A 14401-nucleotide genomic window follows, 5' to 3' on the forward strand; every position below is an offset into this window, starting at 1 on the left:
CTGTGAGGGGGCACTATTACTGTGAGGGGGGACTATGGTGAAATAATTACTGTGAGGGAGCACTCTGGGGGTAACATTACTGTAAGGGGGCACTATGGGGGAATCATTACTGTGAGGGGGCTATATGGGGGAATCATTACTGTGAGGGGGCACTATGGGGAAATCATTACTGTGAGGGGGCACTATGGGGGAATCATTACTGTGAGGGGGCACTATGGGGGAATCATTACTGAGAGGGGGCACTATGGGGGAATCATTACTGTGAGGGTGTACTATTACTGTGAGGGGTCACTATGGGGGAATAATTACTGAGGGGGTACTATTACTGTGAGGGGGCACTCTGGGGGAATCATTACTGTGAGGGGGCTATATGGGGAATCATTACTGTGAGGGGGCACTATGGGTGAATCATTACTGTGAGGGGGCGCTACGGGGGAATCATTACTGTGAGGGGGCGCTATGGGGGAATCATTACTGTGAGGGGGCGCTATGGGGGAATCAGTACTGTGAGGGGCGCTATGGGGGATCAGTACTGTGAGGGGGCGCTATGGGGGAATCAGTACTGTGAGGGGGCGCTATGGGGGAATCAGTACTGTGAGGGGGCGCTATGGGGGAATCATTACTGTGAGGGGGCGCTATTAATGTGTGAAAAAAAACTGGGTGTGTATAAACAGTATTGGGCGGGGTTAGAGGCGTGGCTTAACATTAAAACAAAATTGCTGCCAGATGCGTTGTCCCTCTTTACCATCCTTGAAGTTTGTCATGCTGCCGCTGACAGTAGGGGCAGCATAAGGGCCTGTTCACATCACCGTTTGGCTTCCGTTCCGGGGTTCCGTCGGGTGAACCCCGCAACGGAAAGTGACAGCACAGCTTCCGTTTCAGTCACCATTGATCTCAATGGTGACGGCAACATCGCTAATGCTTTCCGTTCGTCACCATTCCGACTGGTTTCCGGTTTTCCAACGGAATCAATAACGCAGTCGACTACGCTATTGATTCCGTCAGAAAACCGGAAACCAGACGGAATGGTGACGAACGGAAAGCATTAGCGATGTTGCCGTCACCATTGAGATCAATGGTGACTGAAACGGAAGCTGTGCTGTCACTTTCACTTTCCATTGCGGGGTTCACCAGACGGAAACCACAGACGGAACCCCGGAACGGAAATGAACGGTGATGTGAACAGGCCCTAACACGGTGACAGCTCCGCTCCGCTGGCAGACGTTAGACTAATAATCCGCTATATTCATGACAGGAGCGCTACCTCCACATTCCAGTCAGAGGAGCCGTTCACACGGCATAAGAGATGAACAGGACGCACATCATCAATCAATACTGTACATGAAGCGCTGACACCACGTGACCGTGACGCGCTTTCCGGGCCTGAGAGCTGCCTGTGCCGGGGATGCGGCTGTAGTGTGAGAAGCCCGGAGTCTGCGCACTGTCTGCACGGTACCTCTCCGCCATGACGAAGAGATAACCGGAGCTGCTGACGGGGCGGAGGAGGAGGCTGCAGCTCAGCGGATTCTAGCTCCAGCTGTACTATGTTCCCTCGGCCTCTCTACCTGCTTCCAATAGGCTTCCAGATGGGGCCGGAGAGCCACCCCGGTTATAGAGTGCCCCCTACCCTGAGACGGATCCCCTCTCACCCCCTGTCCCGTCCCCGGGCTCACAACACCCTGCTGCCGTCCATGCTGATGTTCGGGGTGATCGTGGCATCCAGCGGGTTACTTCTCATGATAGAGCGGGGCATCCTGGCAGAGGTGAAGACCCCTCCTCCCCGCGGGGACGTGGCGTGGCGGACCCATACCCGGGAGCTGTCCCCGGAGGCCGGAGAGGCAGAGCTGGAGCTGCAGATAATGCGGGATATCAGAAACAGGACGATGAGCCAGGTGTGCGGGCACAAGAACATGCCACATAGTGTGTGGGCGTTACCCCCGGGCCAGCGCCGGACCCTCCTCAGACACATTATCGTCAATGACAAGTACAAGTTCCTCTACTGCTACGTGCCCAAGGTGGCCTGCTCCAACTGGAAGCGGCTGCTGAAGGTGCTGGACGGCAGCCTGGAGAGTGTGGATGCCAAGCTGAAGATGGACCACAAGAGCGACCTGGTCTTCTTATCCGACCTGTCCGCGGAGCAGATCAAGCACCGCCTGCAGCATTACTTCAAGTTCCTGTTCGTCCGGGAGCCGCTGGAGAGGCTGCTGTCCGCCTACAGGAACAAGTTCGGGGAGATCAAGGAGTACCAGCAGCGCTACGGCCTGGAGATCGTGAGGAGGTACCGCAAACAGCCGACCTCCTCCAAGGGGGACGACATCACCTTCTCCGAGTTCCTCCAGTATCTGCTGGACGAGGACGTGGAGAAGATGAATGAGCACTGGATGCCCATCTACAACCTGTGCCAGCCCTGCGCTGTGCGCTACGACTTTATAGGCACTTATGAAAGGCTACGGGAGGATGCCAACCAAGTCCTGGACACCATCCATGCCCCCACTTACATCCAGTTCCCTGAGAGACAAGCTTGGTACAAGCCGGTCACTAAAGAGACCTTCCAGTATTTCTTATGTAACACCCCACAGGGGCTGATCAGGGATGTGCTGCCCAAGTACATCATGGACTATTCCTTATTTGCCTATTCACTGCCAAATATTACCAGCGAATACTGCAGGCAGTGAGGTCTTATAGATGCAGACAGTAATGTCTTATAGATGCAGGCAGTGAGGTCTTATAGATGCAGGCAGTAATGTCTTATGGGTGCAGGCAGTAATGCCTTATAGGTGCAGACAGGAACGTCTTATAGGTGCAGGCAGTAATGTCTTATGGGTGCAGGCAGTAATGTCTTATAGGTGCAGGCAGTAAGGTCTTCTAGGTTGCAGGCAGTAAGGTCTTCTAGGTTGCAGGCAGTAATGTCATAGGTGCAGGCAGTAAGGTCTTATAGGTGCAGGCAGTAATGTCTTATAGGTGCAGGCAGGAAGGTCTTATAGATGCAGCCAGTGAGGTCTTAAAGGTGCAGGCAGTAATGTCTTCTAGGGTGCAGGCAGTAATGTCTTCTAGGTTGCAGGCAGTAAGATCTTCTAGGTTGCAGGCAGTAAGGTCTTCTAGGTTGCAGGCAGTAAGGTCTTCTAGGTTGCAGGCAGTAATGTCTTCTAGGATGCAGGCAGTAAGGTCTTCTAGGTTGCAGGCAGTAATGTCATAAGTGCAGGCAGTAAGGTCTTCTAGGTTGCAGGCAGTAATGTCATAGGTGCAGGCAGTAACGTCTTATAGGTGCAGGCAGGAAGGTCTTATAGATGCAGGCAGTGAGGTCTTATAGGTGTAGGCAGTAATGACTTCTAGGTTGCAGGCAGTAGGATCTTCTAGGTTGCAGGCAGTAATATCTTGTAGGTTGCAGGCAGTAATGTCTTGTAGGTTGCAGGTAGTAATGTCTTGTAGGTTGCAGGCAGTAATGTCTTGTAGGTTGCAGGCAGTAATGTCTTCTAGGTTGCAGGCAGTAAGATCTTGCAGCATGCATCTATAAGCTCTTGTGGCATTTCCCATAAAGAGGATCTGCCACTAGTTTAGTAATGCCCGATCTCCTAGCTGATCTAATAGGTGCTGTCTCACTGGTAATTCTAGTGAAAATTGTGTCCCAAAAAGTTTATTATTTTAAAAGTTATGAGCTTATTTCTAAATATGTAAATGAGCCTATACTAGACAAATGGGAGGTAACAGCAGCGATTCTCCTGAGGTGGAGCTACAGCACAGCCTCTGACGCTGTCCTATCAGCATGAAGCTGCTTCACACAGTGTGAGAGACTGCAGGGAAGGGGGATCACTTCAAACAGCCATATCTCGGGCTGTGGACCACCTAGAACAGCGGTTCTCGTGGTATATAAAAGAGGAGATTCTAATCTTTCATATGTTCGCAGTTCTAGCTGTGACACAACTGGAGATATCACCGGTTGAATACACAGTCGGGAATGGAAGCTGTATACTATATGAACACACTGTGTTGCTGGGCAGGGAAGGGGGAGAAGCTGTATGCTGATTGGACAGCGTCATACAGAAAACATTACTCCGCCCGCAGTGATAATAAAGAGTCTCCTCCTGTTTGGCTATTAGAGAAAAATTTTCATAATTTTTCAAATAAAAGTTTTTAAAAATAAATCACACTGGTTATCAGCAGCAAAGCGCCTATGGATTAGTTAGGAGATCGGGAATTCATAAACTAGTGGCAGATCACACTACCTGCTGCATCTTTTATAGAGGTATTATTTGTACATAAGATACTTAGTTTTATACTGTTACATTTCAGTGTATACAGAGGTTGTACACACATCCTGTATACCAGTAGGCACCCTGCCTCCTACTCCTAACCTCTACAAGAGGGATCTCAGGGGCACATTTATCAATAATGGGACTGGGACCAGTTGTTAGGACGCCATTATTGATTTGACTTCTTGTCCCATGTCTTGTGATAAATCTCTGTCACACTACAGGGACCAGCTGTGTGCCAGTGGTACACGTGTATGGGCATTGTGACAAACCATGTACAAAAGTTGTGGGTCTTTTGATGTCTCAGCTATTTGTTAAATATTCACATAGGACTGTATTCAGAACCATCTTAGTCCAGTGTTAACCTACGTCTTCAGTCCTTACCAATCTATTTTCTGCACATATATAAATGCCACACAACTTAAAATCAGGTAAATATGCCAGAAAAGCTCCATATTAATTATTTATAGGACACCTACACATTAGTCAATAAAAGTGTGGTGTGACCTGTCAATGAGATGTGATAAATCCCTGAAGGCCCTGACTGCTAGGACCCCTCCCCCATCATATTAACACTATAGATCAATCACGACCACTGGAGGGTTCTGTCCATTGAGATAAAAACGTGGATAAAATGGTTATTACTGTTTTATTTAAATAGCGCTTATTCAATGTGTAGTGAAAAGTTATGTAACTTTCTGATATACTTTTTGGCGTTTCAATCATCACCATTTTAAAATTCTCTGCTTGCTTTCACTGGATGGAAACATTCTTGTTTATTGACACCTAGTTTATTGGAAAGTAGCAGAACTTTTTATTATACTATGAAAACGCTTATTTACATGAAACTGGAAAACCCCTTTAACTCAAACGCTCAGTGCTGTAACTCCGCACTTTCCTTATCCCCACTCCTTTCAATGAATGTGGCCAATTCTCCACAGGTGGCAGGGGTTAAACCTTCCCAATCTCGGCAATAATGGGTGTCCCACCGGCCAGGCTTTTGAAGGATCAGTGTTTGATCACTTCGATGCCCCACGTTAACATGTCATAACACCGTTTCATTCAAAAACACCTTTTTTTCCACGATTTTTAAAAAATCCACTATGTAAATACAGTTTATGTTGATGGGGTTTTGAAAGCCTCATCCACACAAAACCCAAAAAATCAGCACGGAAATATGATCATGTTATGGATTTTCAATTTCGCAGCCCGCTCTTTATGTTGCAGAAAATAAACGACACATGCGGATTGTGTTGCGGATTTGCAGGAAAATCCGTGGCTCCAAACTCTACTGTCTGAAGATACCCTTAGGGATGTGCCACACAAGTGGCAGGGTGGACCCATCGTCATGACCGTTTCCCAGCGTGCACCATACTCTGTAAGGATTGTACAACATCCAGCGCACTGACCAAAGAAAGTGACCTATTACTTCATGTGCCCCCATTGTTTACATGCTCAGGTCACCCAGAACTTCTCCTTTGTATTTTTGTATTTGGTCCTTTGCATTTTCAATTTAACCAAAGATTTTGTAATAACTAAAAAAAAGATGCTGAACCTATTTATCTGCCTGTTCTATAGTAATGTATGTTGGTATGTGAATTGCAGTCATGCATGGTATGTGACTTAGCTGATGGGGGTTATACTGGACAAGCCAGTGCCTGTTCTGCTGGGAGTCTTCTTAACTCATTCCGCTCCAGAACGACAGGAAAAAGGTTTTCTGCTATTTTTGCCTGTGCGGTTTTATACGTATTTTACAAGTTTCATCTATAAAAACTGCACAGGCAAAAATCTCATCAAGAACTTTCGCAAATTGTATTTTTTATTGCGTTTTATAGCATGCGTCCAGAAACATCTCATCTAAATGCCTCATGCACACGTCCGTAAAGGATTTTACTTTTCGCAAATACGGATCCAACGGCTACGGATATACATCTGTAACCGTCTGAAATTGCGGAAGTTCCCCCTAGACTTGTATGGGCAAGTATGTTCCGCAATTGTGGACAAGAATAGGACATGTATATTTTGCGGATCATTTCTACAGCACGGACGCACATCCGTCAATATAGGGAAAGGTGTATGTGGCCAATAGAAATAAATGAGTCCGCAATTTCATCCGTAATTACGGATGAAAACTACGGTCGTGTTCGTGGGGCCTAAGTATTTGGGGCTGGATTCACTGTGGTTTGAAAGATGATTTTAAAGGAAACCTGTCAGTAGAGAAATGGCGCCATATCTGAGGTAATAGGGGTAGTGACGCTGAGTATAGCTCATAAGTGTTAAGTGAAATGGAGCCCTCATTAGGCTCTGTTCACACTGCGTCGACTCCTGCCACCTATTAACCGTGCAGAAGCAAAAAGAGTATACTTTTGGTCTCCGTCAGGCTGGTATTTGTTGGGATAACTTTTTTTTTTTTACGATTTAGCTTATTATGCAGAGGAATCCTGCATAAAATCGTATACCGTGTCGTAAATTATTTTTACATTGATGCCTATGGCAGCATGTGCCACAGTGTGCTTATACATATTATATGTGAAATCCTCCTGACGTATACCTACAACAGACTGTTTGGATGCAGTGTGAACAGTGCCTTACTTAGTACACTGCTGTTAAACCGCCAAGACACACAGATCTCCGTGCTGGTAGCGGGAGAAGGAGTCTAATGTATTCATGAGATGCGTCACTCCTCATCCCTCTCACTGCTTGTGATTGAATGTGTCTACTGATAGGGTTAAATTCCATCATAAACGGGGAGACCGGAGGGAAGAGTTACGATGCATCTCGGAAATTCATTCGATTTCCACTTTGCGCCACACCAGAGTGCACATGCAGGGGGTTAAATAGTAGTAATCTAAGTAATAAAGGCGCCATTTTACTTAAAGGAGTTTTCTCATCACAGACAACCCCCTTAATATGAGAGCCAATGCGATAAGCTGATTGCCATAGATCTAGCTCCTGAGACCACCATTAGGGTATGTTCACACGGTTAACAAAATACGTCTGAAAATACGGAGATGTTTTCAAGGGAAAACAGCTCCTGAGTTTTAGACTTTTTTTGAGCAACTCACGTTTTTCGCTGCGTTTTTTACGGCCGTTTTTGGAGCTGTTTTCAATAGAGTCTATGAGATAACGGCTCCAAAATTCAAATGAACGTCCGTCCATATAATACATGGATAAACTGGGTCCACCAGAGTCGCTACTTGGGACCCCCCTCTATGATGCCCATATGCCCTAATAGGGCATATGGAAAGGGGTTGTCTATATGAAGGATCCCTGATCTACACAGCCTCCAACAACAGCTCAGATTATAAATGTTTATACTTGACATGTCATAAAAGCTTGATTGATGGGGAACCAACTGCTGAAACCCCACAATCCCGAGAACAGACTGGCACCCAGTTTAATAGATCCACTTTACAATTCAGTAAATGAGAGTTCTAAAAACTAGACATGTCTAATTGACATGAGGGCATTTTTGTCTTATTCACTTTATTGACATCTTTTTATACGTGGAAGCAAAAATGTATGTATCCCAAATATAGGTAACATATGTATTTAAAATGACGCTAAGAGAAAGTACAATTCATCCTGCAAAAACACGACCTCATACAGATATATTAGCAAAAAAGGTATGACTGATGGAATTCCCGTACCAGCCACTCATTGACTGACAGCTGTACTGTGTATTATATAAATATTTGCCACAGCTGCTGCAGAACATCATAATATACACCTCAGCTGCTAAGGATCCTAGGAAGCTCTTGATTTAATGGGTTGTCCAAGATTAGAAAAACATGACTGCTTTTTTCTAAAACAGCATCACATCTGTCCATAGGTTGTGTCTGTTATTGCAGTCCAGCTCCATTGAAGTAAATGGGGCTGAGCTGCAATACTCTACGGAACCTGTGGACAGGGGTCGTGTTGTTTTTGGAAGAAAGCAGCCCTGTTTTTCTAATTTTGTACAACCCCTTTAGAGGTTCTACAGATGCTGAGCTATGTATTATAAGGTATAATTACATAGTAAGGTTGAAAAAAAACACATGTCCGTCAACTTCAACCAAGGAAGGGACGGGAGAAATCATAGAACTTTGTTTTAACCCCATTGATCCAGAGGAAGATTTTTGTTTAAATAAGTACATCAATATAAAAATGACTCATAAGGCATTAACTAATCCTCCCCAAAAAGGAAAAATTCCCTCCTGATCCCAAGTGGCGATCACACTGGATCAACATATAAACAAGAATTCTACACATTGACATAGGAGCTGACAATATCCTGCTGGCCTTTGAAGCAGCTGATTGACATTGCATGCTGTTATTTAGTTTATGATTCACAAGTACACCCAGATCCTTCTCAACAAGTGACTCCCCCAGTGTAGCGCCCCCTAGGACATATGATGCATGCAGGTTCTTGGTACCCAAATGCATAACTTTACATTTATCCACATTAAACCTCATTTGCCAAGTGGACGCCCAAACACACTGTGTGTCCAAATCGGCTTACAATTTATGAACATCTTCCATAGACTGAACAATATTACACAGCTTGGTGTCATCTGCAAAAATAGAAAAAATGCTATTAATCCCATTCTCTATATCAGGGGTCTCAAACATGCGACCCACAAGGCCCCGGAGTCTGTCATCTGCTGCCCGCGGGGCACCAAAGCTCCCAAGACATCCTCGGGACAGAAGAGATTGGGCCGAAGGAGGAGCGCCACACAAATCCCCTGTAGAAAGTGCTGCACACACCCCACTGTAGAAAGTGCCACCCCCCACTGTAGATAGCACCCCACACAGCCCCTTGTAGATAGTGCCACCCCTCCTGTAGATAGCGCTCCACACACCCCACCCTGTCGACAGCGCTACACTCCCCCTTCCCTGCAGATAGCTCCGTTGCAGCTCCCACTAGGAGTGGAATCCCCAGCCAGAGAGTTGCGGACGCTCTGGCCGGGGATTTCTCTCCTGGAGGAGGCCCCGATGTCACTGTCCCATCAGAGGTATTTTATAGCAGCAATCAGTGCTGCTGGTGTTCAAGTCCCCTAGTGGGACAAAAAAAAAAGTGGAAAAGAAGGAATTATACTCATGCTATACTTTTTTCCTATAGTCCAAGCAGCAGCACTAAAACAAATGGGTTAATTCACCACTACTGGTAGGACAGGTACCAAGAAAAAAATATTATTAACTAGACTACTAATAGGACCTTCTCTCCACCTCTTCCCCTGTGTTTTAAAAAGAATACCTTATATGCAGAACAACTAATTTATTGGGAGGGATACAACGCTGTGCTGCTGCTTGGACTATAGGAAAGAAGAATAGCATAAGGGTATGTTCACACGCTTAACAAAAAACGTCTGAAAATACAGAGCTGATTTCAGAGAAAACAGCCTCTGATTTTCATGCGTTTTTTAAGCTAAGGGTATGTTCACACGATGAGAAACATTTAGGGTATGTTCACACGATGAGAGGCATTTACGTGTGAAAAGACAGACTGTTAACAGCTGCCTCGTTTCACACGTAATTGCTCCTCCTCGCATTTTGCGAGCCGTCTGAGACGCTCGTAAATCTTGAGCTGTGCTTCATTGAGTTCAATGAAGAACAGCTCAAATTACGTGGCAAAGTGCCCTGCACTTCTTTGCCGAGGCAGTCCATTTACGCGTCGTCGTTTGACAGCTGTCAAACGACGACGCGTAAATTACAGGTCGTCTGCACAATACGTCGGCAAACCCATTCAAATGAATGGGCAGATGTTTGCCGACGTATTGTAGCCCTATTTTCAGGCATAAAACGAGGCATAATACTCCTCGTTTACGCCTGAAAATAGGTCGTGTGAACCCAGCCTCAATTGTGAAAAGACAGACTGTTTACAGCTGCCTCGTTTCACACGTAAATGCTCCTCGTAATTTACGAGGCGTCTGTGACGCTCGTAAATCTTGAGCTGTTCTTCATTGAGTTCAATGAAGAACGGCTAAAAATACCGTTGCAAAGAAGTGCCCTGCCCTTTTTTTCCGAGGCAGTCAATTTACGCGTCGTCGTTTGACAGCTGTCAAACGACAACGCGTAAATTACAGGTCGTCTGCACAATACGTCGGCAAACCCATTCTATTGATTAGGCAGATGTTTGCCGACGTATTGTAGCCCTATTTTCAGGCGTAAAACGAGGCATAATACGCCTCGTTTACGCCTGAAAATAAGTCGTGTGAACCCAGCCTGAAAATGAAATTTGGAGCTTCTTTTAAGACTTCTTTTCAGGCGTTTTTTGAGGCGTTTTTCATAGTGTTCATTGGAAAATCAGCTCCAAAAAACGCCTCAAGAAGTCACATGCCACTTCTTTTTACGGAGCGTCTTTTTACGCTCCGTTTTTTTAAGCAGAGGCATAAAAATATGCCCTGTATGAACTAAATGCTGTTTTTCCCATTGATTTCAATGGGCAGATGTTTGTAGGCGTTCAGCTTCCGTTTTTTCAGGCATTTTTTGAGGCGTAAATGCCCCGAAATATGCCTGAAAACACTGCGTGTGAACATACCCTCAGTATAAACCCTTCTATCCTGTTTTCCAAAGCAGCAGCACAGAAACAAATGGGATATAGCAAGATTACACGGGTGGGCAAGATGAAGACAAAACTAATCGACCGGAGGCTGCTTCCTCTGAAGCCCCAATGTGTAGTCTATAGTTCTTTATAAAGGTGTTTGCGTAAGACCACGAAGCCGCTGCACAGATCCGTTCTACTGGAAACCTCTCCGCCCATGAAGATGCCATTGCTCGGGTTGAATAGGAAACCGGCACCTCTGCTGGAATTAAATTTGACTTCTTTTGATTTATAAGCCAACCTAAGTTGACAAAAAACATCATCACTTCCTGGAGCTGATTCTAAAGCTGACTGGCCAACCTGACCATCAGTAACCAATCGTTCAAATATGACACAATCATGATTCCTCTATTTCTCAGATTCACCATCATGGCTGCCACCACTTTCATAAAAATCAAAGGGGCTGAAGACAGCCTGAACGGAAGACACGTAAACTGGTAGTGTTTCATTACACCCTCTACTGGAACGGTCACTCTTAGAAACTTTCTGCAAGATCTTTCTATGGGGATGTGTAGATACGGATGTAGCCATCTTTATCTTGACTCTGATAACTTGCTGCAGCGTGATATCACACAAAAAAAGCCATTGAAAAGTCATTTAAAAAGTCAAGATAAAGGATCTTTCCACTGTATATTTAATACGTTAAAAGTCAAGATAAAGATGGCTACATCTGTATGCATCGATGAGGTCCAAAGTGACAATGAAGTCTCCCTCTTCCAGAAGAGCCGTGGCGGATCTTATAGTCTCCATCCGAAACTTGTGTTTTGTTACGAAATTATTCAAGTACCTTAGATCTAAAATGACCCTGGTTCCATCTGGTTTTGGAACCAGGAATGAAGGAGAATAGAAACCTTTGCCTCTTGAGAGTTGAGCAATTTCTTCTAACACCCCCTTGTGGATAAATTCTCTGATAGAGGCTATGGGAACATCCTTTGCTTGGGGATGTGGAGGTAAGTAAGTGACCTAGAATCGTGGCTGTGGGAGGGACTGAAAATCTATCCTGTAGCCTTCTGAGATGACCCGTACAATCCAGGGATCTAAGCCTCGATCCTGCCAGACCGTGGCAAACTCCTGAAGTCTTCCTCCCAGTGGTGGCAACCTGGCGTCAGAAATTGTAGGAGGAAGAGGAGGATGGAATAGATCTACCCCTTCCACGAGATCTGCGAGAACTTCCCATTTGGAAAGCCGAGCCTCCTTCTTCAAAGCAAAATCTCCCCCTGAAATTTCTAGCCACAGCCGCCGAGGCGGAACCTCTGCAAGGAAATCTTCTTCTGGGTCTTTGAAACAAAGGATGGGACTTCCCTTTCTTATCTGAGAGTTTCTCCATCAGTTCATCTAAAAAAGCCTTCTAGGCTTATACTCCATAGCGCATAAGGCATTTTTCGATTTCCCATCCGCCAACCATGGTTTTAGCCATATTGCTCTACAGCCAGCAACAGATAACGCCATGCTTGTGGCGGATACTCTGATAGACTGACTAAAGGCATCACTGAGGAAATCTGTGGCCAAAGCCATGTATCTGAAAGATTTTAGGAGATCATCCCTCTAGACACCATCCCGAATATCCTCCTGCAACTGAGCTAGCCAGCTCTTGAGACTTTTGACTACAGCTGAGCTGGCAATCGCTACTTTGGAGTGTGCTACTCCGGCATCATATCATTTGCATCAGCCTTGCGATTAAGGGGCTCTCTAAGACTAGCCCCATCCTCAACTGGCACCAGGGTTCTTGTGGATAATTTTGCCACAGCTACATTGTCCTCAGGAGAATACTCCCACTCCTTAATCTGCTCTTCCTCAATCTGAAAAATTAGCTTAAAACGTTTGTTGGTTAATGGATCCTTATCTGGTGAATCCAATTCCCATTTCATTAAGAACTTTGCTGTTGATTTGGGTTTCTTCTGCATCTCCTGGATTTCTGATACAACATCACTCTCACAGCCTGAATAAGGCGGTTTATCTTCTCAAGGGGGAAAAAAAGACCCCATAGGATTCTTTTCCTCTTCTGATGCAAAAGTATAAACCTCATCTATGACCTGTAGGTCATCATACGACAACAAAGAAGCATCCTCTCTATGGGCCCTTCTTTTGGGTCTGAAAAGGTGGTTGTACGATGCCTGAGAGCGAGCAGATCCTAGTTCTCTGATCGATTCCCCAACGCACTCCTTTATAAAAAACTTTATCTCACGGGACATTGCGGTAGACAAACCCCCTTCCGACTTCACACATCTCTGCACAAGCTGTCTTGACAACCATCAGGCAATGGGGTCTCACATTTCTCACATGAAAAGTGCTTTCTATTAGACAAGGATTTTCCACTCCTTTGCTCATATCTTCTGGAGTCCTCTGACTCACTACTGGACAAAAGATAAATAATAAATAAAATATAAAAATATAAATAATAAAAGCTCTAAGGCCCTGGAGGTGGAGGCGTTTTTTTCCCGCGAGTGGAAAAACCGTCTCGTGGGAAAAAGAAGCGACATGCCCTATCTTCGGGCGTTTACGTCTTTGACCTGCCATTGAGATCAATGGGAGGCAGAGAAAGCGTATTTCACTGCGTTTTTGCACGGGGTACTCAATGGCCGTGGGCGAAAGTGCCACGAAAAACGCAGCGAAAAGTGCAGCAAACGGCGTGCAGGCAGATCAAAATCTGCCTCAAAATTCCAGACGGAATTTTGAGGCAGAATTTTCTGCTTGCAAAAACTCAGTGTGAACATAGCCTAAACAATAAAAATAAATAATCCAAAAGATAAGTAATAAATAAAAAGCAATCACATGACACCCCCAAAAAGTAAACTTACTTTGGAAGGCTAACAGAAGGCACAGCAGCCTATGTAGAAACATCAAGAAACTAAAGAGACCCTAATAGTTGGCAGGTATATGAATAAATAAAACAACTAATGTGCCTAAGGCACAATGAAACGTAATTTTCCAACTACTAAATCAAATGAAAGTAAAATATAACTTTAAAGGATATGCATTTAAGATGTCCAAAGGAAAGAACATACAACATGTACAATAGTTAAAATTTATCCAAGGTCGGCTAGCACAAAGTCTAGGTGAAATGTGCGTTGCTATAGCGTGGATAAGTATCTTTGATACGTGAGTATAACTGCTTAGGTCAGCAGCTGCAGACTGCTGAGTCATTTGCTGTGTCACAGTATGATTCTCGTATAGACATTGGTGTTTAAAAATATAGTAGCCCCCCCCCCCCGACATGTTTCGCTGCAGACACAGCGTCCTCAGGAGATCAAAATGGGGATAATGAACGCGCGTTCAAGTTCCTCTTTCTTTAAAGCCTCGGGCGTCCATCCCAAAGGGTCCACCTGTGTTAGAGCCAATGAGATCCCCTAACCCGGGGCGAGCCTCCATACAGCAAGATTGGCATAGAAATTAGCCAATTGGGAGGATAAGCAAGCGCTCCAACCAGTGCATGTGAAATACGCATGCACATAGCGTCCAAACCTGAACATAGCCGATTTCGTAGCCATCTCAAGGAGGTAAGAGTGCCCATGTCTGGGCACTTAGAGTCTACAGTGCTTGAATTCTGCAAACAAAGGTAACAGGTAAT

General features: G+C 45.2%; 1 protein-coding gene across 1 annotated transcript; it reads left to right on the top strand.

Moving 5' to 3' along the window:
• Nucleotides 1-1147: 1147 nt before the first annotated feature.
• Nucleotides 1148-5808, top strand: CHST14 (carbohydrate sulfotransferase 14). Its single transcript, XM_075843325.1, has one exon. The coding sequence runs from the start codon at nt 1545-1547 to the stop codon at nt 2673-2675; it is 1131 nt and encodes a 376-aa protein (XP_075699440.1). The 5' UTR covers nt 1148-1544; the 3' UTR covers nt 2676-5808.
• The last annotated feature ends 8593 nt before the right edge of the window (nt 5809-14401 follow it).

Source organism: Rhinoderma darwinii, chromosome 12 (assembly GCF_050947455.1).
Source record: "Rhinoderma darwinii isolate aRhiDar2 chromosome 12, aRhiDar2.hap1, whole genome shotgun sequence".
In the NCBI taxonomy this organism is placed as follows: domain Eukaryota; kingdom Metazoa; phylum Chordata; class Amphibia; order Anura; family Rhinodermatidae; genus Rhinoderma; species Rhinoderma darwinii.